We start from the raw sequence: 25,116 nt of genomic DNA, 5'->3' as shown, positions 1-25,116 counted from the left end.
TTGGGCTGTTGGGGATCCACCTCTCCAAGTGGTGACTCCTGGGGAAAGGTCCAGGAGTGAACAAAGGGTATGACAGACTCCAGCTCTCGGGCTGGATGCCTGGACTCTCCCAACAGCTCTGGCAAGTGGGAGCAGGACCCCCCTGATTCATTCCCCGGGCACAGGTCAGACCCCTGTGGCCCTTAATACTTCCCCGGAACCAGGTGACTGCTCAGTGGGGGACTGTCCCCTTTCTGCAGGGACAGTGCTGGTTTGGTGACTTTCTTGGGAAGCAAATGTTGACATGGCTACTGGGCCACTATTTCCTCGAAATCAGAGAGCTGCTGCATCTGCTCCGTGTGCACGGAGTGTCTCCGGAGGAGCTTCCTCTTGGCTCGCAAGTCGCCCCGTCTGGGTGAGCTGGGAGCGACGGGGACCAGGGACTTCAAGCCAGCGGCAAGCAGAGAGGAGGCTTTACTGTTGGAGCCAATGTCGGGGATTGAGGGGCTGGGGTTCACGTTGAGGGGGGGCAGATAGCCTGGCCTCATGTGGGAGATATGGTCCAGCAGCAGGGTCCCAGACCCCCGCCTCTCCAGCAAGCTGGGCGGGCGGTGCCGGCCGGTGCCGACCGATGTGCTGCTGATGCCATCCAGGGACTCGGGTGAGGTGTCCAACAAGGCCAGGTGGGACCCGCTCAGCCTCCTCCTCTCTGACAGCCCCTTCCCTGCCTCGGCTGGGCCGGGGATGCCGGAGGGCAGGGGGTCGCAGTCGTGCTCCACGCTCAGCCTCCTCCAGGGCAGCGCGGCCGTGTCGGAGCCGGCAGTGCTGGAGCCGGTGCTGTCGGGATCATGGGGCACCGTGCTCCTGCGGGGCAGGCGCTGGCTCTTCTCCTGGGTGGTTTTCCTCGCCAGCGCCCTCAGAGCCTGCTCCTCTACCGGGGGGAAGAGTGTGGGGTCCTTGCTCTTGCTGCTGCCACACCAGGTGAGGGGACCCTTTTTGGAGAGCGAGAGGTCGCCGATGCCCGTGATGACCTCACCATCGGCACAGACCCGCGTGTCATCGCGGTGCCCGGCGGCCGCCAGCACCGAGGGGGCCACCAGCCCCCAGGGCTCGGAGCGCAGCCGCTTCAGCTGGGGCAGGCGGGCTCTCCCAGCCGGTCTGGCTCTCGGGCCTGGGGAGGTGGGCTCCTGGGCAGCCCTGCTGGAGGGGCTGTCCCCGGGCTGCGGGATGATGATGTCACTCTCTTCCTCACCAGAGGAAGGTGCTGAAATGGGGATTTTCAGGTGGGCACTAGAGGGTGAGATGCACGCTTCGGGGGCGGGTTTCTCTTTGAACTCCAGTGAGGGGGGGATGTTTAGGTACTGTTTGGTGGTTTTGCTGCCAGAGGCAGATTTGTCCATGGTGATAATGATCACCTCCTTCCCTTGGGCTTTGCAGGCATTCAGGAGGTGCTGCAGCACAGTCCTGTCATCAGCATTGATGGCGTGAACCAGAGCTGATGCTCCTGAGTGGTCCTCCAGGCTGGGGTCTGCCCCATTCTCCAGAAGCAGGGACACCACATCTCCCCCAGCACCACGGATGCAGGCGTGCATGAGGGCCGTTTTCCCAGACTTGTCCTGGATGTTGGGGTCAGCTCTGTTGTCCAGCAGGTACTTCACCATCTTGGCCTTGTTTATGCTCTGCTGGTCGACGTGCTTGGTGATGCAGGCCACCATCAGGGCTGTCTCCCCTTTCTCGTTGCTCTCGTTGATGTAAGCCCCTCCTTCCAGCAGCAGCCGGGTCAGCCGGAGCCGGCCGAGCCAGACTGCCTTCAGGAGGGAGTTCCCTCCCAGCTGCAGCTCTGTCACCTCATCCATGGTGATGCTCAGGGCTGGGCAGAGGCAGTGCCAGCTGGCAGCTGGGGGAGGGAACATGGAGGACTTGAGTTTTGCTCCTCAGCCCTGGCTCTCGCCCCACTTCCTGGGGGTATCATGCTCTCAGCCCTGCTCTGCATCCCACCCCACACCATGGCATCAGGAGCCCCCCAGAACCACTCCCTCTTTATGCCTTTACTTTAGAGTGTTGCCCCTTCAATCATCTACTCTTTAGGATGCTTGATATTTTTCTCTCTTGTCCATGTCTATTGTCTCTCTTGACCTTCCCCTGTTCCTGACACATCAGAGCACCTGGCTGCACCAATTGCCCTTGATTGTCCTGACCAGCCTCACCTGAGACCCCAACCACTTACCCACCCACCCTTCCCCTTGGGGGCTCTATTTAAATGCTGGCCCAGGTCCTCAGTTCTGGTTTGAGCACCAAGGTGCCTGATCTCCCTCCACCTCATCAGACCAGGCTTGTTCCTTGGCCTTCCTGCATTGACCTAGGGTCTGACTTGTCACCTTGGCCTGGTGGTCTGTGTTGATGGGACCATCCCTGCCCTGCTGTGGAGGTCTTGTGTGTTTCCCACCTCCCTCTACCCCGTGCTGTGGCCACCCTTGGCTTAGCTGGTCTCCCCTTGCAGAGCAGCTCAGCTGCTCCCTGCCGGCGCCTCTTGGTTCCTCTTGCCTCACTCTGTTCCAGCTCTGTTCCCCTGGCAGCCGCGCTGACACGTGCCTGGATGCAGCTGATTTTTCTAAGCACTGGAGGAATCCGACTGATCCTGATGCCCAGGTGGGTTCCACCGCGGCTCCTAGGTCCCTGGAGCTGTGCCGCAGAGCCCCCTGGAGACGGTGGGAGCATCTCCCATGGCTTCTCGGGCTGTGGCTGCTGGAGGAAAGGCCGGTAACTCCCCGGTGCTCAGCCGTGGTGTGAGCTCCTTGGGTGGGGGGGCTGCGGAAGCTGCTTCCCTCCCGGGGACCAGCTCGGGGGCTGGCGGGGGGGGCAACAAACTCCGGCTCTGGTGGCAAGTGCTTCCACCCGGGCTGGCCCCGGGAATCCTGGCAGGAGCGGCTCCTGCGCATTGCTTTATGGCCACCACACGCCTCGTGGCCCTCCTGTGTCCCCGAGGAACAGCCCCCGTCCCCTGCAACCCTGTGACCCGAAGGGCACCGTGCCCAAGGAGAGCTCGGAGCTGTGCTGGAGGGACCAGCGATACCCAGCGCCGTGGGAACACCACGAGGGCAGAGACAGACCTTCGGCCAGCGTCCTCGGGGCCCGGCCCCTGCCTGCCCCGGGCACTGGTGACCCCGAGCAGCGGTTTCCAGCCCTTCCCTGGAGCATCCTCCTGTGCCAGGGGCCCGTCCGAGCCCACCTGTGTCCCTCTGGAGCATGTGGCCAGCCTCATGGATTTCCCCGGAGGCCTCCCCGTCGTGGGCACAACTGCTCTGCCCGCCCCCCCCCCCCCCCAGAGGATCCAGCGCTCCGGGACCTGTAAGTGCTCACACGGGGGGAATCACCCCCTAGGGGCCCAAGTGGTGTCACAGCCACCCCCTCCCTCCGCCACCGGAGCCATACCCGGGAGGAGCCCACCCGCTTCCCCTCGGGGGGCCGCTGTTGTGAACTCGCCTCCCCTCCCCGCCTGTCATCTCCCGGGGCCACCGGAGGGTCCCGGCCCGGGCGCAGCTTCGTCCCCTCCCGCTGCCCACCGGGGGTCGCGGGAGCCGGCGCTTGGCCGCGGGGCTGCAAGGACACCGGGGGGAGAACGGAGACGCCCGGGGCCGGTGCCTTCCACGACTGCCCGCCCCCGGCGCCGGCCCGCTGCCCCTGTGCGAGGTGCTGATGGGGAGGTGGGGGGAGAGCCCACCGCCCCTCGGCCCCGTTACCTGCTGCCCGGGTTTTCCGTGCCCGGTCCCGGGCTACAGCTCTCGTGTTCCCGCTCCCATCGTCCCTTATGTGCGCTCCGGGGGGGCTGCGTCACCCCCCAACTGTTGCCCGGGGCTGTGCGGGGGGGGCGGTGCGTCGTTCCCCGGTGGGTGCGGGGAGCGACGGGGCGGGAGTGTGGGAGTCTGGGTCCCTGGCCTCCTGCGGGGGTGATGTGGGCTGTTAGGGGGTGTTGGTCCGTGTGCGGGGGTGGGAGGTGTGCGGGGGTAGCCGGAGGTGTGGGGAGTGAGTTTGTGTGTGCAGGAGCTGAGTTTGGGAGCGGGGGGTGGGGCGTGTGTGTGCACACGTCGGAGGTGTCTGTGTCCATGCGTGTCCCCATGCATGTGCACTGTGTGTCCCCGTGCAGATGGCATGTGCTGTGCCTCCGTGTGTGCTGGGTGCCCGTCGGGGGGCAGGACAGGGTGTGGTGGGTGCGTGTCCCTTTGTGGGCTGCTTTTGCGTAGCCTCCAGCCCCACTGGCTCTTCAGGGGCAGCCCCAGCAGAAACAGCCGACTAGGTGGAAGGGGAAGAAGGTAATCAATGCACAAACCCCACAGTGTCACACGTGGGGGTTCAGCACCCTGCTGTTGCTCCATCGGTATTTATGGTTTGCACTTCCTTAGATTAGATGAACATTAGGGGCAATTTCTCTTGTGATTACTAAAATATAATCTGAAATCGCAGTCTTCTTTGGTACAAGGTGATAATAATAATCAGAGTTAGCAGAGAAATGAAGTAGACCTTACTACATTAGCAAGCATTTAGGAAAACCTTATGGCAGCTTCTTTGCTAACTCCAGCCAGGCAGTGGCTGCTCAGTAGCTGGTGAAACTGGACAGAGAAACTCTGAATGTTTGTCCATTCCTGGAGGTACCTCTGTGGCAGAGCTGGTGCTCCTGCCCCATGTCACTGCTGGTGGCTTCCAACCAGAGTCCCAGGCAACCTTCTCCCAGCTCCAGTTCTCCCTATTGGTAGCTCTTCTCTCAATTTGGAGAGTGTTGGCAACAAGTGGAGGGGAGCTGATCCCCCCCCCCCCCCTTGCAAGGGACTTTCCTCTTCTGTCGACCTTGCAGTTCCTGTTTGTTATCATCCCAGTACTGGAGCCCAGGCTGGCACATCCCCTCTGCACAAATCATTGCTGTGTTTGCCTTCTGCTCCCTCCTTTGTTGCATAATTCATAATGAGGGATTAATGGAGCCTGCCCCCCCCTTCCTATTTGCACACGATCACAGGCTGCATTTTTTTCAGAGCCATTAGTTATTCATAATGGTTTGCTGAGTAACGTCTGTGCTGCTCCTGGGGCTGCAGTTGGCTCCTGGTGATTCAGCTCCTGCTGGACCTGGCACTGGCACTCTGGGCACTGCCTGCCTGGTGCCACCATGCCAGGCTGCCAGCATAATGGGCAGGTGCTGCAAGTATGAGATGAGGTGTCTGAAACGGGAGATTTTGGTTAAACAGGCAATTGGGACTGAACATCTCTCCTCCCTTGCTTTGTTTGGAGCAGGGGACATGAAGGGGGCTTGGCTGAACTGTAGAGATGCCTGGAAAGTGTCACTGTGTCATCCCAGCTTTAACTCTACTGTCCCCATGGATTGAACTCTTGGGTCTGTGCTAGCAGAGGCACAAATCTGTGTGTGGTCTGAGATCTCCAAAACCTGACCGGTCAGGAGAGTGAGTGAGGCAGAGGCAGGCCTGGTGTCCCTGTTCTGTGTTCACAGGTGCTGATCCCTCCCTGTCTCCTTGTAGGAGAAGCTGTTGTGGGGCCTGGAGGGCTGTGGCAGAGCCCTGGGCATGGCCATGCCTGGGCTCTCTAGACCAGCTCAGCTTTGCTGGCTGCTGGAGAGGGCCAGGGAGCAAAGGGCTCTCCGGGATCTGCTGCTGCCTGTTATCCTGGGGAGTTGGGTGCTTCTGGGAAGGGAACAGCCTCTGGGGAGCTCTGGGATCTGCAGCAGCCCTGTCCTGCCTATACAAAGCCACTGTGTCCACCTACGTCCATCCTCATCTTCCTTGCTGGCATCTGTGCCATCCCTGAGGATGCCATGGCAACCTGGGCTGCTGGAGGAGAAGCTGCAGTTCGGGTGCAAGTGCTTGGAGCCCTGTGTGCAGTTCTTGGTGCTGCAGCACTGGCCTGGGCAGGTTTGGGGGCTGTGAGATGGGGTCCAGACACTCCACCAGCCTGGAGGTGCTGCTGGTGTGCGCGGGGCCATGGTGCTTTCTCCTGGGAGGTGACACAACCGGGACACCGAGGTAAACAGCAGAGATGCTGAGTGCTTCGTTGGGTCCACGGCAGCGTCGTCTCCCCTCAGACTGGGTGTTGGCCGCTCTCGTCAGTCTGTTGCAGCTTCCTGAAGCTATCGTTAGGGTCTGCCCCAGCTCAGGGGAGGAGGGAGCTGCTTCCAGATGCTTGTTGGGACAGCACTGGGTCTGTCTGGTTTGCGTGGGGTGCGGCTGTGACCCCCGGGCGTGGGCTGTAGCGATGCTTCGGGAGGTGGGGGCTGAGGGACAGGCTCAGGGACAGGATGGTGTCGGGCGATCCCTGCTCCGGCTGCTCAAACGCCCCGCAAGGGGCTGCAGTGGCTGAGCCCGTGGCTTGGTGGAGCCTGGTGCAGCTCCTGGGGAAGGGGCTTCTCCCACGGCACCGGCCCCGGGACCAGCGGGGGGCACAGGTGCACCGTCTCGTTGCTCCACCGGCCTCGGCTAAACCGGGGCCGCGAGGCTGGTGCTATTTCGGGTGTTTTGCAGCGCAGCCGGGGATCGTCCCGCCCCCCGCCGGGGGCTGCCGGTGCCGCTATTTCTGCCGCTATTTCTGCAGCTCCTCCGCGCGCAGCCGCTTTTTATACACGCGCCGGGACGAGCGCGGGTGGCGGGGGAGGTTTTGGAGCTGCCGTTTCGGGGGGGCAGCAGCTCTGCCCCCTGCGCCCCAGCTGGGGCACGGCCTGTGTCCTCTGACCCGCGGGGGGTCCGAACGCCCGGCACGGGGCAGCCGGGGGGGGTCGCAAGCACCTCAGTGTGCTGGTAACTCGCTGCAGTCTGGTCCCATGCTCTGCTGCTCCAGGAGGATGCTGCGGGGGTGTGTTACTAACTAGGGCTGATGATGGGTTCCTGCAGCATCCTCAGGTTTTCCCTGCAGCCCTGAGCAGGGCTGAAGCCTGTTGCAGGTTGGTATCTGCTTTAATTTTGACCCTGATTCCTCCTGTTGGAAAAATGAAGAAGGTGACTGCTCTGGTGTCCTGCAGCATCGCCCCTCAGCAGGGGCAAAGCTCTTCAGGGCTGGAGGGGGTGTCCAGGGTGACCTGCACCCTTCTTTTGCTCTGGCATAGCCATAATCGAGCCCTTCTCATGTCCCTGGGAAGCTGTGGCCCCTGGAACTCCAAGTCTGGACACTGTGGTGTAGCAGGGATGAATCCTGGGCATGGGCTTGCTCTCTCCAGTTCTGGAACTTGTGGGCCCCAGACCCTCCCTGGACTGGACGACCTCAACATTTCCCTTCTTGCTTTTGGGAGCACCCCAGCTCTAAGCCTCTCCTGCCCAGAGGATGAAGAGCAGCAGGGCTGGATGGGAGGCCTGTGGGTACTCCTGAGATCTGGAATGCTGCTCGCCTCCTCCCACCAGCCAATCTGCCCCTCTCTGCTGGACTCACTGGTCTTCCCAGGCCAGGGTGTCCCACAGGGATGGGTTATCCCCAGCCACAGAGGGGCTATGTCCAAAGCAGCAGCCTCCTGTCCCACCTTACTGGGATGCAGCTTCTACAGAGCATCTGGTGAGCAGGGCTCAGGTCTCCATGGCAACCATGGGGTACAAATAGTGCAGCAGCTCTGAGGAGCTGTTGGGGCTGTGAGCTCCTGGGATAGGCGTTTGAGGGCACAGGGGTCACTGGGTGCAGGGCTCACTGTGCTGCTGGGATCTGCTGCCTGCATCAGGGGCTGTCAGTGCCCAAGGTGAGCAGGGCAGGGGGCTCAGGGTGTGGGGTTTGGGATGTGGGGCTCAGGACACAGTGCTTCCTCATCTTCCCCCAGCAGGATGATTGGTACATTCCTTCATTTTCCATCTGCAAACAAAGCAGGAAGCAGCATCTGGACAGAACAAGCAGAATTCAGGAGCAGGGATCCTGGAGCCAGCCCTGTACAACTGCAGCACTTTGCCCTGCCCTGGGGATCCTGGTGCCTTTCTCCTCTGATCCACATCTGGGGTGGGAGCAAAGTTTAAACCTCCCTGTAAGTGAGGAGTGTTTGGAGATGGGGGAGATCTGGGTCACTCTCCATCCTCTGCTCAATGTGTGGTGCATTAATTAGGCTTTGACTCTAATGAGTTGTGTTATGCTCTGAAAATAGAACTGCCACTGTTATGTGTCGCCCGGCAGCCAGTGCTGCTCATTGTCTAATTACCAGGTGATATTTTGCACAATTAACTCGATGTGCTGGTCCTCGGGTAACTGTGATTTCCATCCCTGGGATTCAAGGACCTGGGGTATGGCAGAGGGTGGGATGGGAGCTGGTGGGCTCAGGGGATGCTGTGCCAGGGGTCATCCCCCTAGCTTGGAGCAGGCATGGAGCTGCCCAGAAAATCCTTCCTTTTCCCTCTCCTTTTGCACGTGGGCCACAGGTAATGTGGGAATATGTTTTGAAAACAGCTGGAAAAGCATTTGCAAACCTTCTCCTCTCTTTACAAAGCTGTGTGCTGGGGGGACCACCTTTCCTGGGAGGTCCCAGAGACACACCTCCCCCCCTCACCTGTCCCTGCGTCCCTGCCCCGCTGTCCTCACTCCTCTCCTGGCTCCCTCTTTCTCATCCCCACTCTTGGAGGTTGGCATCACAACACACCTCTCTCGTTGTGCCTTTCCATCCTTTTTTCTTTGGCATCTGGACACTCTCACACCTCCAGGCTGTTGTGGTTTTTTTTTTTTTTCCCCTCTCAGTTGCACTCTAGCAGATCATCAGAGAAGCTCTTTGGATGGGAAGGCAGGGAACGTGCTCTGTGCCAGGCTGGAAAACCGCAGAACCTGGGAGGAGCGAGGCGGGGGAAGCTGAGGACAGCTGCAGCTCTGCTCCATCTCGCCGTGGGTGTCCCATGTCCCACCAGCTGTCATGGTAATGCCACCTGCTCTGAGCTCCTGGAATCCACATGGCACCGTGGCTTCCCTGCTCCTGACCGAGGAACTGCTTTTGCCCAGAGCAAAGGGTTAAGAGCTGAACAAGATCATTTTAACTCCCTGCTGCAGTAACCACCAAACACAGAAGGATTTTTGCCCCTGACCAATTTCCTGCTTCTCAGCGGGGCTGCCCTGCCCTGGGGACTGCACGGAGCTCACGTGTCCCATCACTGTACTCATGCTTTCTGCTCTGTGGGGACTGAGGCCATGAGCTGGCACCCATGTTTCATCCCTATCTACTGCTGAACTCCCATTCCAAGCATGTTTTGTGCTCCAGGTGGGTTGGGTAAACATTGACCCTGGCACTCTGCACGCCTGCCGTGCGCACGCAGCACTGGGGCCCATCACGGCAAACAGGGTCTCATCTAAAAATCTTCTTGATTTAAGATTGCTTATATGGAAAGTATTTTTGTTTTGACCTTGTGCCAGTTCTGCCTGCTGAAATGTTCATTTCCATGATTTCTCTTTCCTCAGGCACATGTCCTGGTCCCTTGGGAGCAGATGGCCCAGTGCTGCTCACCCCCTTGGACAGTGTGTGCTGAGCTGCAGCAGTTGAACACAGTGCTGGGTGAGAGTCCTGTTTTTCCTTAAAATCCCGTAAAAGAAAGAATTCTTGGGGCAGTTGTAATGAAATGGTTGGTGGCCAAGGACACAAGCAGCCACTGCAGGGGGGGTCTGGGGAAGGGATGGTGTGGCTGTAGCGCCTGGCTTCTGCACTCCACAGACAGTGTTGAGCAGAAAGCAGCCAGGATTGTGTGAGAGGCAAGAAAATATGGATCAGGCACTTGGATGGGGCTCTGTGTGGAGAGAGAGAAAATGGAGAGCTGGGAAACAGGGCTGAGGGAACTGTGGGCAGTGCAGGGTGGGACAGGATTTGTGTTCCCCTGCCTGGGATCCCCACAGGCTGATCCCAGGACAAAGGTGCTGAGGCTGGAAAAGAACTTTGGGGTTGGAGGTGTCCGTGACCATGATGTGTCAGACGCTCCTTGCATGGTGTGTCACCGCTGTGACATGATGCATGTCACACCCTCTGCCACTGCCGTGACTTGCCACGGCTCCTGGCAGGTGAGGAGAGGTGCTCGGCGGAGGAGGGAGATGATTTGAGTTTGCATTACACAGCACGCCTGTCGGAAGAGAAGTGATCCGTATTTAACGACAGAGCTGTGTAATAACCTGCAATTACCTCGGCGCCGTGCACGGGGGCGGCTCTTTCCCCGGCAGAGCGACAGGGCTGAGAGTTCCTGCACTGCCAGGACCGACCTGCCTGCCCCGGAGCTGCCGGGATGGACCTGCCCGCTCGCTCCTCGGCACGGTGCTCTTGGGGCCCGGTGCGAGGCGCTGTGCCCGGTGTGCAGCTGGCACGGCCTGGCACGGCACCGGGACAGGCTGCCGGAGCCACGGGGTGGCAGGGCAGAACAGCCTGTGCCACCGGCTTTGAAATCGCGAGCAATTACCATGGTTCCCTGTCCCTGCACTGGGACCGAGCAGGGCCCCAGCGCTTGCCCAGCCCTGGCTCTGCTCCACCGTGCTGGGGAGACCCTTGTGCCAGTCTTGGCACAGGACGATCCCACCGTGTCGAGGTGTCGGTGCTCGCTGCTGCCTGCCCCCTGCTGCGCTTGGCCGCTTCCCCTCTGCTGTGTCGGGAAAAGCCAAGAGGCTTCTTTAGTCATCTCTGTCACCAGAGCTCAGTGGCTGTGCAGCTCGCGCCGGGGATGCCGGCAGCAGTATGTGGGAGGGCACATGGGGGGCTTGGTGGCCACCGGCTCCAGGATGTGGCTGCGAAGTTGAGGGTCTGGCTTTTACAGCCAGGAATGCCATGGGTAGGAGGCGATGCTTTCCTGTGGGAACTCTCCTGGAGCTGCAGGGAGGGGGGACAGTGACAATGCAGCTGAGGAGCCTTGCGTGCAGGGCCGGGGCCGTGGCACACGTGTGTCCCCGCAGCCAGTGCTCTGCCCGGCCTGCTGCTGGCTGCAGGGCTGCAGCAGTTTTGGTATCTTTGCTGAGTGAAATTTCCTGATTCGGCTTTCATGTCCTCTGGGACACTTATGAAATATCCGGATTCTGTTTTTTTTCCTGAAGAAGTGGAATTTCCTATTTATGGATTTAATATAAGGGCTACGTGCTCTGGGAGGGAAGCGGCTGCGCGGTGCTGGCTCAGCCATTGCCCTCCCTGGCTCTGACACCCCCCGGGCTCGGCTCCCCATTGCTGGGGTCGGGCTGGGCTGGGAATTCAGCTGCATCAGGAGTTTTCCAGCCAGGACTAAGCCTGCTTTTCACGGCTGATCACACGCCTGCCACGGGTGACATCCCAATGCACACCGAAAATCCGCTGGCGGCTCTGTCTGGAGGGGGATCAGATGAGGTCCTGGCCCATTGCTGAGCCCCTCCTGTGGATGGAACCATGAGGATGCCAGCACTCCTGGCTCTGGGAAAAACCCACCAGCACTGCTGGCCAAGGGATGCCAAGAGCACCCCAGGTTTAGTCCTCTGGATGGGCTTGTGTGGGGTGCTGAGGAGGAGCCTCCTTTCCTTTTGCTTGGTATTGGGGTTCTCCCTGGTCCTGGGGCAGCCCTGCCTGAGTGAGAGGCTTGAGGGTCCGTTTGCCCCCCCTGCTGGGCTGGGGGGGATGCCCTGGGGACCCTCACTTGCTTCATGCCTGCTGGTGCCAGCCTCCTGGGTATGTCTGCCTGCCACTGTCCCCAAACCTATCCCTCGTGTGGGAGCAGATCCTGCCACCCTTGCCCTGGGTGGGGTTTAGAGCCAAGGGCATTGTCTCCCACCCCAGCTGTGGGTGAGGGGTGAGAAAGCCTGTCCCAAATGTTGATGCTTAGGATTCTCTGCTCTGAGGGTGCTTGAGTCCTGTGGGAAGAGCTGGCTGCCCCAGGGGCAGAAGGCAGCAGCCATTCTGTTGTGCTGCTTGTGATCAGAGGGGACCAGGTCCCCCCCACTGGTGCCTCCAACTCGCTGTCTGGGGCTGGCCCAAGTCTCCAGGCAAGGACTGGGCCCAGGCTCTGGGAGCAGGAAGGTCCATGTAAGAGGATCCTGAAGGCAACCCTGGAGTTTGGGGGGTACATAGATCCCCCCTGGCTGGTCACTGAGGTGCCTGACATGGAGCTGCCTTGTCCCTGCCCCATGTCTGGACAGGGAGGGGATTTGGGGCACCCACCCCTGGGGGGCTTTGGGACTCCCTCTCAAGTTGAGAGGCATGGAGGGGGACCAGGGAGAGGGATGGGGGGCAAAGGAGGTAGCCCCCCTACACAGAAGACCCCCGGGGCCGGATCCCTCCTCTCCAGCTGGCCTGGGAGCACTGGCACCCCAGCACGGGCTCTGTGTCCTGGCACAGCCCCTCCTGGCCCCCCGCTTCTGCACGGTGCTGCAATGGAGAGAGGGAAGATCTGACAGACTGGGAGAACTGGAAAAGAGAGGCTGGAAAGGTGAAGCAAAGCCCGGGGCTGTTTGTGAGATGAGGGACAGCCCCCGGGGGCACCCCCATTGTCCCCGGCCTGGTGGGCTCTGCCGCTCGCCTCCGTGCCGAGCAAATTCCCCCCTTACCTCTGGTTTGCTTCCCTAAATCCCAGCTTTGTTCCTCTGTCTCACAGGGGTCTTGGCTTTCCTGGCAGCGCAGATCCTTGCACCAGCTGCGGTCGGCGCGGGCTGCGAGCACTGGCCTCTGCAATCAGGTGAGGATTCGGAATAAATCACCCGTGTGAACAGCCCAGCCGCACGGAGCTTTGCGCTTACGCAGCGCTCGGTCCTTACTCCTGTCATTACTCCTTACACCCATTCCGAAGGATTTCAGGCCAGTGCTGCTGAAACACAAGTTACATGTTAAAACAGCATTTTGGGACCCCTTGTACAAACAGTATTTTAAAACTTTTTTTTTTTTTTAAAGCATTTTCCTGCAGGAGATCTGTTGTAGATGCTGAAAGAGGAAAAGCCCGGATCGACAGACCTCGGTGGAAAAAAAAGATGTTTCTTTAACCCTTCAGTTTGCTTTGCAGCTGGTTTTACTGAGCGCCAACATCTGCAGCAGAGCAAGCAGGCAGGGCTGGGGGACACCCTGGGGACAGCCGGGGTCCAGCGTGCCGAGACGGTCGCTCGTGTCACTCACATACCCTTATCAGTTCTCCGTCCAACAGTTACAGTGCAGAAGCTGGGCTGGAAAAGTGATAAGGAGACGAGAGTGGCCTCAGGAGACGTCTTCCCCCACCCCCTAAAACCCGAGAGCAGCAAACGCAAGCAGCAAGTTAGACGGGTAACACGTGAAATCAAGGTCGGGACATCACCGGCTGCCTCTTCTCCCTGGTCGGCACCGTCTGTGGGATCCGGGCGAGAAGGCGCCGGGGTTTTGTGCGGGCGAGGGCGGGCGGTGCGGCGCTGGGACAGTCCTGGGGGTGCGAGTGTCCCCTGCCCGCGCCGAGCCCCAGCCTGCCTGCGCTGCCCCAGCCCCTGCCCGCGCCCCGGGGGCTGCCTCTGCTCTCCCCTCAACCCGGACACTCCCCATTCACTAATTTCATAACTTCAGTCCCCTCCCTGCGGGGTGGGACCGTCCCCCTGGGGCTGAGCCCGGCACCCCGGGGCGGGTGGGGACCTGCCCAACGCCGGATTAAGCTCTATAAATCGCGGGGTTTCGGCTGGGCTGATTCATCTGACGCTGCAGAAAGGCACCAACAGCCGCCGTGGTGCTGCTGGGGGACGCATCAGCACTGGTTTCAGCCCTGTTCCCCCAGTTCCTGCTGCCTGCCCTGGCTGCTATGGAGGCTGTTGAGTGCCAGCCCATCCTGTGCCCCCCCTCCCCGCAGCACTGTCCCCCCGCTCTCCTCCCAGGAGCAACTCCTGCCCTTCCACGTCCTTGAGGGCTTCATCCTGGTGTGGGGGCTCAGCTGTGGCACCAGGCAGGGAGAGGGTAATAGCACATGGGGGGGTTGAATGGTGCCTTTTGGGGAGCCATGGTGGGAATCACCTCTGCATGGCTGGCACTGGTGATCCCCAGTGCTCAGTGATGCTGGTGAATTTGGTGCAGTGGATGGCACTGGGCTGGATTGTGGGACTCCCCACAAGTACATTTGGGCTGCAATGAGGCCAAATTCCACCCAGGTCCCAAAGCTGTGCCCTGGAGCAGATGTTTCCTGGACGTGGGACTGCAGGGATTGGTAGAGCCCTCACTGGTGCTGTGGGGCTGGCACAGCCAGGTAATGCCAGCCGGGTGTGAAGGTTCCGAGGGGAGAGTGAAGGTGGTGACAGCTGCTGGCACCCATGCCCTGTGTCACTGCCCTGTCATCCCTCTGGGTCACTGGCCCCCTGACGTCTCCCTGGTCCCTCACCCTTCACTTTCTCAGGGGCTTTGTCACCCCTTTCCCAAGCACGGAGCAGGCACTGGGTGACCTTTCAGGTGGTAATCACCTTTTTTTTTTTTTTTTTTTTCCTCCCAAAACTACAGCTTTTATGTAGTTTCTCAGGTGAAGACCAGTGAGTCCTGGGAACTTCAACACAGGACCCTAACCTGCAATCCCGTGACCCTGAGTCTGGGGCAGCTCCAGCTTGAATTTATTCTCTTCTCGGTCCAGGTTTATTCACAACTTTAACAACAAGAGATGGCGACAGTGCTGGTGAGCTTGATGGGCTGCCCCTCGGTGGGGTCTGGGCTGAGGGGGCTGTTGGCCCGGCTGTGGGCAGCACCCGTCCCATGGGAAGGGTGTGGGGAGCTCCGGAACGGCTCCTGCTGCAGCGCCCGGGCCCACGTTAAGCCCTCCCGCGGGTCCCGGTGCCGGCAGGCTCGGGAGCCGGCAGTGTCCCGCTGACTCAGGAGCCTGCCCGGTGTCCCGGCCTTCCTCCGCATGGAAAACGCAGCTGGGGAATGTTTCCGCTGCCTAGAGTTAACACATGCTGGCCAGGGACAGGTAAACCCTTGGTCCCCTTGATCCCAGCCCAGAGCGTGCAGCTCCGAGGGGCAGAAAAGGGCACCGTGCCCCCCCGGCTCTGAGCTGTGCAGCGCTGGGGGGGTTTGGGCTGTTGAATGAGGCCACAGCCAGTGTCTGACTTGGCTGGAAGGGACAGACTGTCCCACGGAAAACATTGGAGGGAGAGGAGACAGACGTGCCAGAGACAGACGTGCCAGAGATAGCAGGAAGGGGGACCCCTTCCCACACACTCCAACAGCATGTGTCCCAGGGCTGAGACCCTGCCCCACTGCAGGCACTGTGTGTCCCCAGTGGAGGAGAGGGGGTGACGGTGATACCACGTCCTTGCTGCTTTGGATGGTGGGAGAGAAGGTGAATATGACAAACCCATGGCAACACCAATGGGCTGTGAGAACATCCCCTGCCCAGGGCAGAGCAGGACTTTAAGCTTGTCTTCCTGCCTGTAATTTTTCTGGATATTTCCGTTCTTTTAACTGGAAGAGGGGAGATTTAGATGAGAGATGAAGAAGAAATTCTTTGCTGTGGGGGTGGTGAGACCCTGGCCGAGGCTGCCCAGAGAAGCTGTGGCTGCCCCATCCCTGGCAGTGTTGAAGGGCAGGTTGGATGGGGCTTGGAGCAGCCTGGGCTGGTGGGAGGTGTCCCTGCCCATGCAGGGGGGTTGGAACTGGGTGGTCTTTAAGGTCGCTTCCAACCCATACCAGTCTAGGATTCTCTAAGAGCTCTCAAGTGGTTTTTGAAGAGCCTGATGTCCCAGAGTGAGCAGGAGGCTCAAGCCTCCCCAGCTGCCCCAGCACCTGCCCCAGTCCTGCTGAGCCTTGACTGGGTGCCACTGGCGCGGTGGGAAAGCTCGGGGGGCTCAGCCAGACACAGCCCTCGGGACTGGCTGTGGCTGGAGCCAAGGCTTTTATCTCTGTGAGCAGCCAGTGGGCAAGCACAAAAAGCGTGAGCAGCCCCGTGTGCCGTGTTGGTTTGACGATTATGTAGCTGAGTAGCTCCCGGGGATGTGAACACTGGGTTCAGAGTAAACAAGGCTTGCTCCCAAAGCGGGGTTCTCTGCAGGAGCTGCTCAGTCACGATGCTGAAGTGGTGGTAGTGGGGCTGGTGCCCCAAAGAGAGGGGCAGAAATGGGGCTGGGGTGCTGAGCAGCACCAGGGGAGGGAGGTGGCACTGAGGTACCTGCTGTCCTCCAGCCACACTGAACTGAACGTGCCTGGGGTGGGCACAGCTTGGGCAGGACAGCAAGGGGGTTCTGGCTGTGTTTGCTGAGACTTTATGTGAATTGAGACAGCCCAGGGCTGAGCCACTGGTTCCAGCAGATGCCAGTGGACAAGAGAAAGGTGGGGCTGGGGTGTCCCTTGGGGTCCCAGCTCTGTGGGGCCGGGGTGTGAGAGATACAGGGATCTGGGTCAGGCCCCCAACCTGCCTGGGTGCAGGGTGAGCCCTTCCCTGCTGCTCCTGCCTGAGGGATTGATTTGTTCTTACTGGCCTCTCCTCACATACTTCTGTTATTAAAGCAGCTCTTGGAGGGAGAGGAAGAGTGAGCACCTCCTGCTGCCCTCTGGAAAGGGAAAGGAAAATCCCCCTGGGGTGGGGAGGAAATTACAAATACCTCCTCATGCCTCCCCCCCCCCTTCCCCAACTGCTCCCTCTCCCGAGCAACTGGACCCTCTGGCTTCCTCAGGGTGCTGTGCCAGGGCTCTGGGCTGGCTGCAGGCTCAGCTTCCCAAGGACCCAGGTCAGGGCTGTCTCCTGACTGATTTTTACTGGTTCTGTCCTGGCACGGACATCCCATGTTCCCCTGGATTGGAGGCATCCCCCTGTGCACGTGCCAGCCCCGGGTCCCAGAGGAGCAGCATCACCCGGGCTTGCTGGTGCCCGTGGCCACCGCATGCCCCGCGGCAGGTGCGGGGTGGCCGCCGTGGCGTGGGGCTGCATTGTCCCCCCACAGCCACTGGATGTCCCCTGCAACAGGGACTGTGCGCAGCTCCTGCGTGGATCTTGCGCGGCTCCTGCCGGTCCTGGACTCCCGGCGCTGCCTGCCAGCAGCCCCGGCGCGGGATAGAGAAGGGCTCTGGACCCAGCCGAGGGGCCCGAGCCGGCAAACCCGGCAGCAGCGAGCAGAGCTGGGGGGCCCGCAGCCCGGCGCGGCTTTCCTGGAGCCAGCACGGCGGGAGGGGGAGGGTGATGCTGGGGATCTTCCCTCCCGATGTCCTGGCCCCGGGAGGGTTGAGCCTTGACCAGAGCGGGACCGCGGATCCCGTGGGATGTGCCAGGCTGGTTTTATATCCCGCCGCTCAGCTCTGCCTGGAGCGGCCCCAGCCCAGCGCTGCTCTACCCAGCTCACCTGGGCAGAGATCCCCACTGACCGTCCCCGTGTGACCGAAGCCTAATGAGGACGTTGTGGCGGATGTAAATCTCGCTAGCATAATTTATCAATTTAAATGACGTGGCTTAAACGGAGCCTTTTCTCGCCCGGCTGCCCGCGCTCCCTGCGGGCAGGGCGCTTGGCTGCGGGCAGCGAGGGGGTCCCGTGGGAGCTGGGGGACGGCTGCAGGGCACCCCATGGAGTCGCACGGGGGCTTTGGGTGCTGCCCGGGCACCCCACTGTGGGGTCAGCCGCTTTAGCAGCAAACGAGGCCGCCCATACTGCTGAGGGACGGGGCGGGGACCACCAGCACCCCTGTCCCCATGCCCACCCCTGTTCCTGTCTCATCCCTGTCCCCGTTCTTGTCCCCATCCCAGTCCCCGCCCCCCGGCTGTCTGTAGGGGGCAGCCTTGACCCGCTCCCGGCCCTGCCTGAGCCCCCAGCCCGAGCCCCCTGCTCCGCCCTGCAATGCCGGGGTCGGGGTCTCCCCTGGGCTGTGGCAACAGGACGCCCGGGAGTTCCAGCAGGAAGTGTCTCCTTATGCCTCCCCCCGGGCAGCGCGGGCCGGCCTGGCAACCCCTTCTCTGGGAATAAAGGCCCAGGGATGAGCCCCGGCACGGCCGTGCGGGCGAGCGCTGCGTCCCTGGCCAGGCTGGACGGGGCTCTGAGCAACCTTGTCCCTGCCCGTGGCAGGGGGGTGGAATTAGACGAGCTTTAAGGTCTCTTCCCACCTAAACCAGTCTGGGATTCTGGGATTTGCCCCAGCTGGCACTGCCAGCGCCCGCAGGGCACGTGGGTCAGGCTGGGCTGGCAGAAAGGCAAAGAGACCACCCCCAAATCCAGAGACCCTTCCCACCAGCCTGGCCCGCGTGTCCCACAGAGCAGCCTCGGGTGCAGAAGCTGAGCCCCCTCGTCTGCTCCTCCCCCCGAATGTGCAGGGAGTTGCAATAATCATCGTGCAGAGGGGAAAAAAAAGGAAAAAAAGGAAAAAAACCGCAGGGCAGCAGGAGGGAGGGGTTTGCCCAGCTCACCCGCAGCCGGCTCTGCCACGCTGTCCCCAGGCTGCTGGTTCCTCCACGCTTGGTGCCCTTCCTGCAGCTCCCAGGTCTTTATTCCCTCTCTGCTCCGGTTGACACATTCACATTTGATTCACCGTTTGGGATCCTTGACACCTTTGCCACCCCGGGAGGTTGCAGTCCTGAGGGCTCTGTCCTGGGGGGGCTCAGGAAGCCTTCCTGGGGTGCTGGCAGGCAGGCTGCTCAGGAGAGCTGCTTTCATCAGGGCATGGAAACAGCCAGAGAATGACCCCATCTTTAATGACACGGCTGCAAGTACAATGTACTTCCATTTGGCGCTTTTTTTTCCCTTTTTTTTTTTTTTTTCCCCTAGAGAACAAATTATTCATTATTAAGTTTCATTTTCACATCCACATTGTTCTGCTGTTGTGGGCTACATCTTTTTAATATTTGAGATTAGTAATTGAAAGAGCTGCCTGGAAAAGTGTTTTCAGAGCAGCCTCTGCACCCAGGTGCTTCTGTAAAGCACCCAAAAGCACATTTTATTGCACTGCTGCTGTGAAAGGGCCTGATCCTCTGGGTTCCGAGTATCCCCTCCCACCTGGCAGCTGTGGGACAGGAGGGTGCAAGGTTGGTCCTAATTTTGCATTAGTGATTTCTAAGACGCTTTTTCCCCAAGTGCCACGTGGTGGATGCCTGAAGCTGCTTAGGCCAATTCCACCTCCCAGCCTCAGCTCCCTCACTCCTGGCCCCCTCAGCAGACAAAAACCCAGCATCACCCTGGACATGAATCCAACCTTTTCCTCTCTGCTGGCACGTGCCCACCTGGGCACCTGCTGAGGAAATGACCCCCCAGGAGCACTTCAATGTGAAGAATCAGGAGCAAAGTGGAGTTCCAGAGGGGTTTCCAGCAGGACCAAAGGGAATGCTGATGAAACACTGCCAGGAGGTTTCGGGGGGGGGTTGAGGTTTGGGCTGGCGGTGCCATGGCGGGGTGCAGTGGTGGCACAGCCAGTGGCACAGTGGCAGCAGAACAGGGAGCTGGCACCATGGTCTGTTCCCACCTCGGAAATGTGCGTAGAGTGAAAAATTGGTGCTGAGCTGCACAAAGAGATGCTGGTGGAGCCTGAGCCAAGGGCTGCAGCAGGAAGTGCTGGGAGTTGGGAAAACATGGTTTTTTTCCATCACCTCCTACTTGGCTGTTTCAGGAGCGCATGGAGCTGCAGCTCACTGCATCCTTCCCCGAGGGCAGCCCAGGGATGCTGCCTTGCCCCCCCTCGAGGGCAGCTGCAGGGGGAGGTCAGCTCCTGCAAAATCCAGAAACCATGGAATAACTGGCTCTGAGCTCTGAAGCCCCTGTTGTTCTTCACAGGCAGCACCGTCACAGCTTGCAGCCTCCTCCCTGATGGAGAGCACCAGGACATCCTCTTTGTCACTCAGCTTTCCAGAAGAATGAAAATTGAATAAAAGATCAAAGTTCAGTGAACAGAGAGCAGAATATTTCTGGAACGCCCGTGGGCAGCCTTTGCTCACAGCCCACTGCACATGGCAGGGATGGAGCTGGCTGGGGGCAGCTCTGAGGGAGACGTGGGGCTGCCCCATGCATCAGGGGGTGACCCAAACTGGCTGGGAATAGACCTGCACCAGGCAGGGTTTGGGGGTCAGGGATTGCCCCTGCCCTTAGAAGGTCTTTTAGAAAGCACAATATGGTGACATATACAGGTATCACTGTGCTGCACGGGGCACTTCACAGGTGTGAGGACCTGGCCCCAAAACTCCACATCATGAAGAGCCCACCCCAGCTGAAGTGTCCCTGGGAGGGATCTGGGGCTGGTGGAGGCATGTCCTCAGCTCAGGAGCTGGTCCAGGGTGTTGTGGCAGCATCAAGGTCACAGGTGTCCCCTCGGGTGCTACCCAAAAGGTGCTTGGACCCCATGGAGCTGCTAGAGTGGCTCCGCTGGGATGGGCCTCACCCAGGGGTCTTCAAACAGGATGGTCCTGGACAATGGACTGCTGATAGATGATGGGCCTACAGGAAAGCTGGGGAGGGACTTTTAACAAGGTCATGGAGTGACAGGGCAAGGGGTGAACAGATTCAAGCTCAAAGAGGGGAGATTTAAATTGTATATTGGGAAGAAATTCTTTCCTCTGAGGGTGGTGAGACACTGGAACAGGTTGCCCAGAGAAGCTGTGGCTGCTCCATCCCTGGAAGTGTTCAAGGGCAGGTTGGACAGCCCCCCTGGGTGGCCTCCACCACAACCTGCTCCCACTCCTTGGCCCAGGGGGCACGCGGGGGCAGTGGCTGCTGCCCGGGCTCAGCCTATGGACTTGGCTCCTCGGCGGCTACGGAGGGGGACGTGCTCCTCCTCTTTCCTCATTCTCGTTTATTTTTGTCCCCCAAGTTGTCATAAATGATTTGAGCTCAACAGTGCTTAAAATCTGAACTCCCAACTGCTATTTAAAGCCTTGACAAGATGCAAGAGTGTATTAAAAGCTTATTTTTAGACCCTTTTCTAGTGCAAGAGGCTCGCTCAGCAATGGTTCCATCCCCTCTGCTTCCCACTAACTGCCTGAGACCACCAACCAGAAAAGCCCACCAGAAGCCATTGGTGTGGTGTCCCAGGAGGGGCATGGTGGGATCCCCGTGCCCTGGCTCCAATGGCTCCAGGCCCAAAGCAGGAAAAGCCGAGAAGGCAGAGGGGACACAGATACCTGCTTCTTTGGGGGTAGCTGTTGCAGAGCAGAACGGATTTGTTTCACCATCTGCCAGTGTTCAAAGTTCTCATGATTAATAAATACATTAATTAGCATGTTGCAGATGTAAAAAAATCCTGTTAATGAGAGGTTCGTGTTGCCCAGTATCCCAGTGCTTTGGGGGTGGAAGCAGCTTTCTGAGCACCACACTCCTTCTCTCCACACTCCGAGCAGTTACAACCTCGTCGGGGTGTGTCCAGCTCCCCGGGCCACGGCTCCTCGTGGCCTCACGCGTTTTATCCTCCATGGTGGATAAATGTAGCTCTGATCTGGGACATTTTTTGGCCAGCACTTAATTAGCCATAACTCAGAGGTTTTCATAAGTCACATACTGCACATGCTTAAGTGATAATGAGGTATTTCCATGCTGAATCACCAACTAATGATTTACAACGATTATTTTGTTATTAAATCTGCAACCCCTGGCTCCAGAGAGCAGGGCTTGGGAGCAGCTTGTTTGCTAATACGCGGAGACAGCGGAATGCAAGCAGAAAACATTATGAACTCGTCATCCGAGCGCTGACATATTGATGTGGCACCTGCACCTGCCTGCAGGGTTTTCCAAAAAGCGCCGGGGAGCGGCCCTGACAGATCGGGTGTTCCCAAGCCCAGGCTGCCTCTTCCAGGCGCCGCAGCCCGGCTCGTGCACGAGCAGCAGGCACCGGGAGAACACGTCGGATGGGGAAGGGCGGGATGGGCACTCGCTGCTTCCCACCCGACCCCCCAGCCCTGATCCATGGGGAAAAAGGGTTTTCCCAGGGGCTGGGCTCTGCACAGCCCTCCTCGCCGCAGGGGCATTGCCAAGCACGGTGGTACCTGCGGCTTGCCGGGGTGGGGAGGGGGCTTCTACTGCTTCCCCCATAGAGAAGTGATCCTTCCCGGAGCCTCGTGGCTGCGGGAGCAGCATCCCGGTAGCCAGGGTTTATTTCCCGTTAGCACAGCAGCGACGCCGCTTGTCTTTCCATCTTGATCTCGTGGCTGCTGCTCCTTCCACGGCCCGCGGCAGAGCTCTGCTCCCGGGGCAGGGAGCCAGCTGGTGTTGGTAGCCTGGGTGGAAGGGGCTGAGCTCTCCCGCTCTCCTCTAGCAGGGGGGCGAGGTGGGGATTTTTAAAAAATTCAGCAGGTTCGATTCACAGGCAGCAGCCCTGCAGTTCGTGCTTGTGGAAACATCTCCACGGGGGATGAGAGAAGTGATGCATTTAGAGGGTTTCTAGCAAGAAATTGCAAAAATGCTTCCCCAGGGGCCGAGGCAAACGGTGCTGTTAGTGGTTGTGTTTATTCATGAGCAAACCTGGCCACGAAGAGGCTGTTTCCTGCGAGGGCTCCGGGACCGAGCAGCGGGTTGTGCAGCCTCTGGTGCCCTGATCCGGCTGCTCCTCCCAACGGGAGAGCAGGTCCCTTCCCGCAGAGCTGGGGAGGACAAAGAGGGATCCCTGGCGCGAGGCTTAGGGACTGGAGGGCTTCATCGAGCCGGATATTTTGGTTGCAGCAGGAATCCACGTGTGGACAGGGAAGATTGCAAACGGACGGGTATGGGAGTTAGGAATTAAAGACCCATTTTCAGAGTCAGCCGTTGGTGCAAAGGAGTTGTTTTTGTACATGAACTGTTCTCTCAGGTTGGGGCGACAGAGGAAAGAGCCCCCGGGTCCCCGTCATTGCCCTTGGTCTGCAGCTCCACAGCGTGATCTGCAGGTGGATAAATCAGCAGGGGGTGGCTGGGCCACTGCCTGGGGGTTTGAATCAGTTCGTACAGCACAAACATCCTTTACTTTCCTCCCTATCCTTCCCATAACCATTTCCACCCCCCCCCCCCCCCCAATAACAATTTTTTCCCCCTCCCAATTATAGCGCTGAGCACTGGAAGCTTCAAAGCAGGAGCAACGGCCCCTGACACCTGTCACTTCCCTGCGTGCCTGTGGTGACTGTCACCATCCTGCCTCTGCCCAACATCTCATGGTTTATCCTGTGTCAGGGGCTGGGACAGCAGCTCAAAAATCTGTTGGGAAAAGCACCCTGCAGTTCCAAAGGCAGCGAGATGCGGCGTCCCCTGGAGATGCTGCAAGTGACTGTGGCCTCTGCAGCTCCCGAAGAAACATACCAGCGGTTGGAGGTCACTGCTCCCTGGACACAGCCACTGCAGGGATTCTGGGGAGGGTGCTCCCCCCCCCCGGGAGGTGTTAACCCTTTCACTGCAGCACTGCAGCCCCTCAGCACAGCCAGGCTGCTCGGGCACCCTGCGGCAGGCGGGCTGGGAGCGTGGCCGGAATGCGGAACGAGATTGGATTTGACAGCCCGTCTTCCTGGGAACATCTCGGTAATCTGCAATAAAATGAGATCAGCCAGCCGGAATCACCAGATCAGAGCCCATTTCTGATGCTGGATGAGTCCTTCCAGAGTCAGGGAGGGTATTGATCCACCCTGTGCCAGCAGGTCCTTGAGCCAGTGCTCTCCATGACATGGGCCAGGAGCCGATGTTGTTCCCAGGGTGCTGCTCCAAAATCGGGGTGCACTGGGGGGGTGGAGAGGGGGAGCACTGGGGTCAGGCTCTGGGAACTGGGCTGTGGGGAGGGCTGGGGTCCAGTTAGGGGGTGCCGGGCTGGGGTGTGGCTCTGGGGGGGCTGTGTGTGCCTTGGGAAACGTGATGCTTTGCTAATTTGCTTTATATTCTGCTGTGCCTTTTAAAAGCTTTCCCTGACGCCTGAAGGGTACAATTATATTCCTGGCTGATCCGTGGCTCCCATAGCAGACGGCGGGCCTGGATTTACTGTAGGTGCTGGTTTATGTCCTACTTGTTAGTGCTAATTTTGCCGGCAGGGACAATGCCTCCTCCAACGCTCCGAGGCCCTCAATGAATCTGTTAGTGAGCCAGGGAAAACCCAGAGCTGCGGGTGCCCCTGACACGAGCTGGTGCTGGGCTGCCAGTGCCACAGTGCGTTGGGAACACCACAAAACACCCTGGAAAACAGCGAGCAGCTGGAGAAAACAGCTGAAGTGCCTCTGAACACGAGGCAGCGAAGGTTTTCCGACCTGTGGTTTGTGTTGCAGAGGGTTTGTGGGAACCGTTTGGCTCTTGCACATCACGGAGGGGTTTGGAGGCAGAAGGAGGACCCCGGGTGTGCGGGTTCCATCCCAGCTGGGATCCATCTTCCATGAATGCCTTGGTGGCATTTCTCGGGGCTGGTGGGCAGCCCAGGGCCGGGGGGTCCCTGTGCCCAACCAGACCCCACTGCAGCTGCTGGGGTCACGGGCTGTGCTCTGGGTGCTTGTGGCACTGGGACCCGCTGGCTCTTGGGAGACAAGGATTCCCAGAGCCACCGGGAGCCAGCGTGAGTTGCCACGGCAACCGGGCATGGAAACATCATCAGGATGTGTCAAACGAGGGGAGTTAAAAAAAACCCCAAACAAACCACAAAACAGTGCGGTGTTGATAAACATTTCAGTTTAACGTTGCTGCCCTTGGCAACACGTCCTGGTGCCACTTGTCGCCTGGCTCCTGTGGGGACAGGGGCAGAGCCACCCCTGTCCTGTCCCTTGGGGACAAAAGTCACTGTAAAAAGTGTTGGATTGTCATGATGTCGCTGCTGCCGTGGCCACCACCCTGGCTCCTGCTGCGTCCCCAACACAGGGACACACATCTGGGATTTGCAGCTCCAACCAGCCAAATCCCCCCCCCCCGCCTGGGCAGCCTGAGCTGTTGGAACCTTTGTTGCTAATTAATTTTTAATAAGAATAGGCAGTGTGCTTGTTGTTCTTGTTGCCTTTTTTTTTTAAAGTAAATTAATTTGTAAACCACTTGCACTATTTTATCTGTCACTTGAGCTTCTGGGATTTGCAATCTTAATGCATCACATCAGTTAATCAAAATTCTCTTCCAGCAACAGTTTTAATTAAACCCACTTTCACTTTTTCTCTGCTAATTCAATGCTGTAGCTGAAGGCTGCTAATTAGATCGTGCCTTTTTGTACGTGTGGTTGTTTTTTGTTTTGTTTTACGTTTGCCATTTGTGTTACAGAGCCCTGAGGAGGAGCGGGGCCGGCAGCGGGAGCTTCCTGGAAGCGCCCCGGGCTGAGCTGAGCTCCTGCCGCCCCAGCTCCGCCTCTGCTGGGGGGGACCCCGCGGTGCTCCAGGGGTCTCCAGCCCCAGGACAGATGTCTCC

The 25,116-nt window shown here is 59.4% G+C and overlaps 2 protein-coding genes across 10 annotated transcripts; one reads left to right on the top strand and one right to left on the bottom strand.

The window, feature by feature from the left end:
* Positions 1-104: 104 nt before the first annotated feature.
* On the bottom strand, positions 105-2,447 carry ANKRD34C (ankyrin repeat domain 34C). The gene has a single exon (XM_051628889.1). It carries the CDS (start codon positions 1,890-1,892, stop codon positions 288-290), a length of 1,605 nt encoding a protein of 534 aa, XP_051484849.1. The 5' UTR covers positions 1,893-2,447; the 3' UTR covers positions 105-287.
* Positions 2,448-4,023: 1,576 nt separating this feature from the next.
* Positions 4,024-19,692, top strand: LOC127388918 (uncharacterized). 9 transcript variants are annotated; one of them, XR_007890477.1, is made up of 7 exons: positions 4,024-7,515; positions 7,772-9,181; positions 9,379-9,472; positions 12,504-12,584; positions 13,044-14,096; positions 14,345-14,513; positions 19,579-19,692. XR_007890477.1 is itself a non-coding variant. In XM_051628903.1 (4 exons), the coding sequence occupies exons 1-4, from the start codon at positions 12,110-12,112 to the stop codon at positions 14,059-14,061; spliced, it is 504 nt and encodes a 167-aa protein (XP_051484863.1). In that variant the 5' UTR covers positions 10,295-12,109; the 3' UTR covers positions 14,062-14,329. The 9 variants fall into 9 exon arrangements, 2 of the variants coding, with proteins under 2 accessions (XP_051484863.1, XP_051484862.1); XR_007890476.1 differs by having other exon boundaries at positions 4,024-7,969; positions 8,671-9,181; XR_007890475.1 differs by having other exon boundaries at positions 4,024-8,842; positions 8,974-9,181.
* Positions 19,693-25,116: the final 5,424 nt, after the last annotated feature.

This window comes from Apus apus, chromosome 10, assembly GCF_020740795.1.
Source record: "Apus apus isolate bApuApu2 chromosome 10, bApuApu2.pri.cur, whole genome shotgun sequence".
Taxonomy (NCBI): domain Eukaryota; kingdom Metazoa; phylum Chordata; class Aves; order Apodiformes; family Apodidae; genus Apus; species Apus apus.
This window is presented reverse-complemented; position numbering and strand designations above follow the sequence as displayed.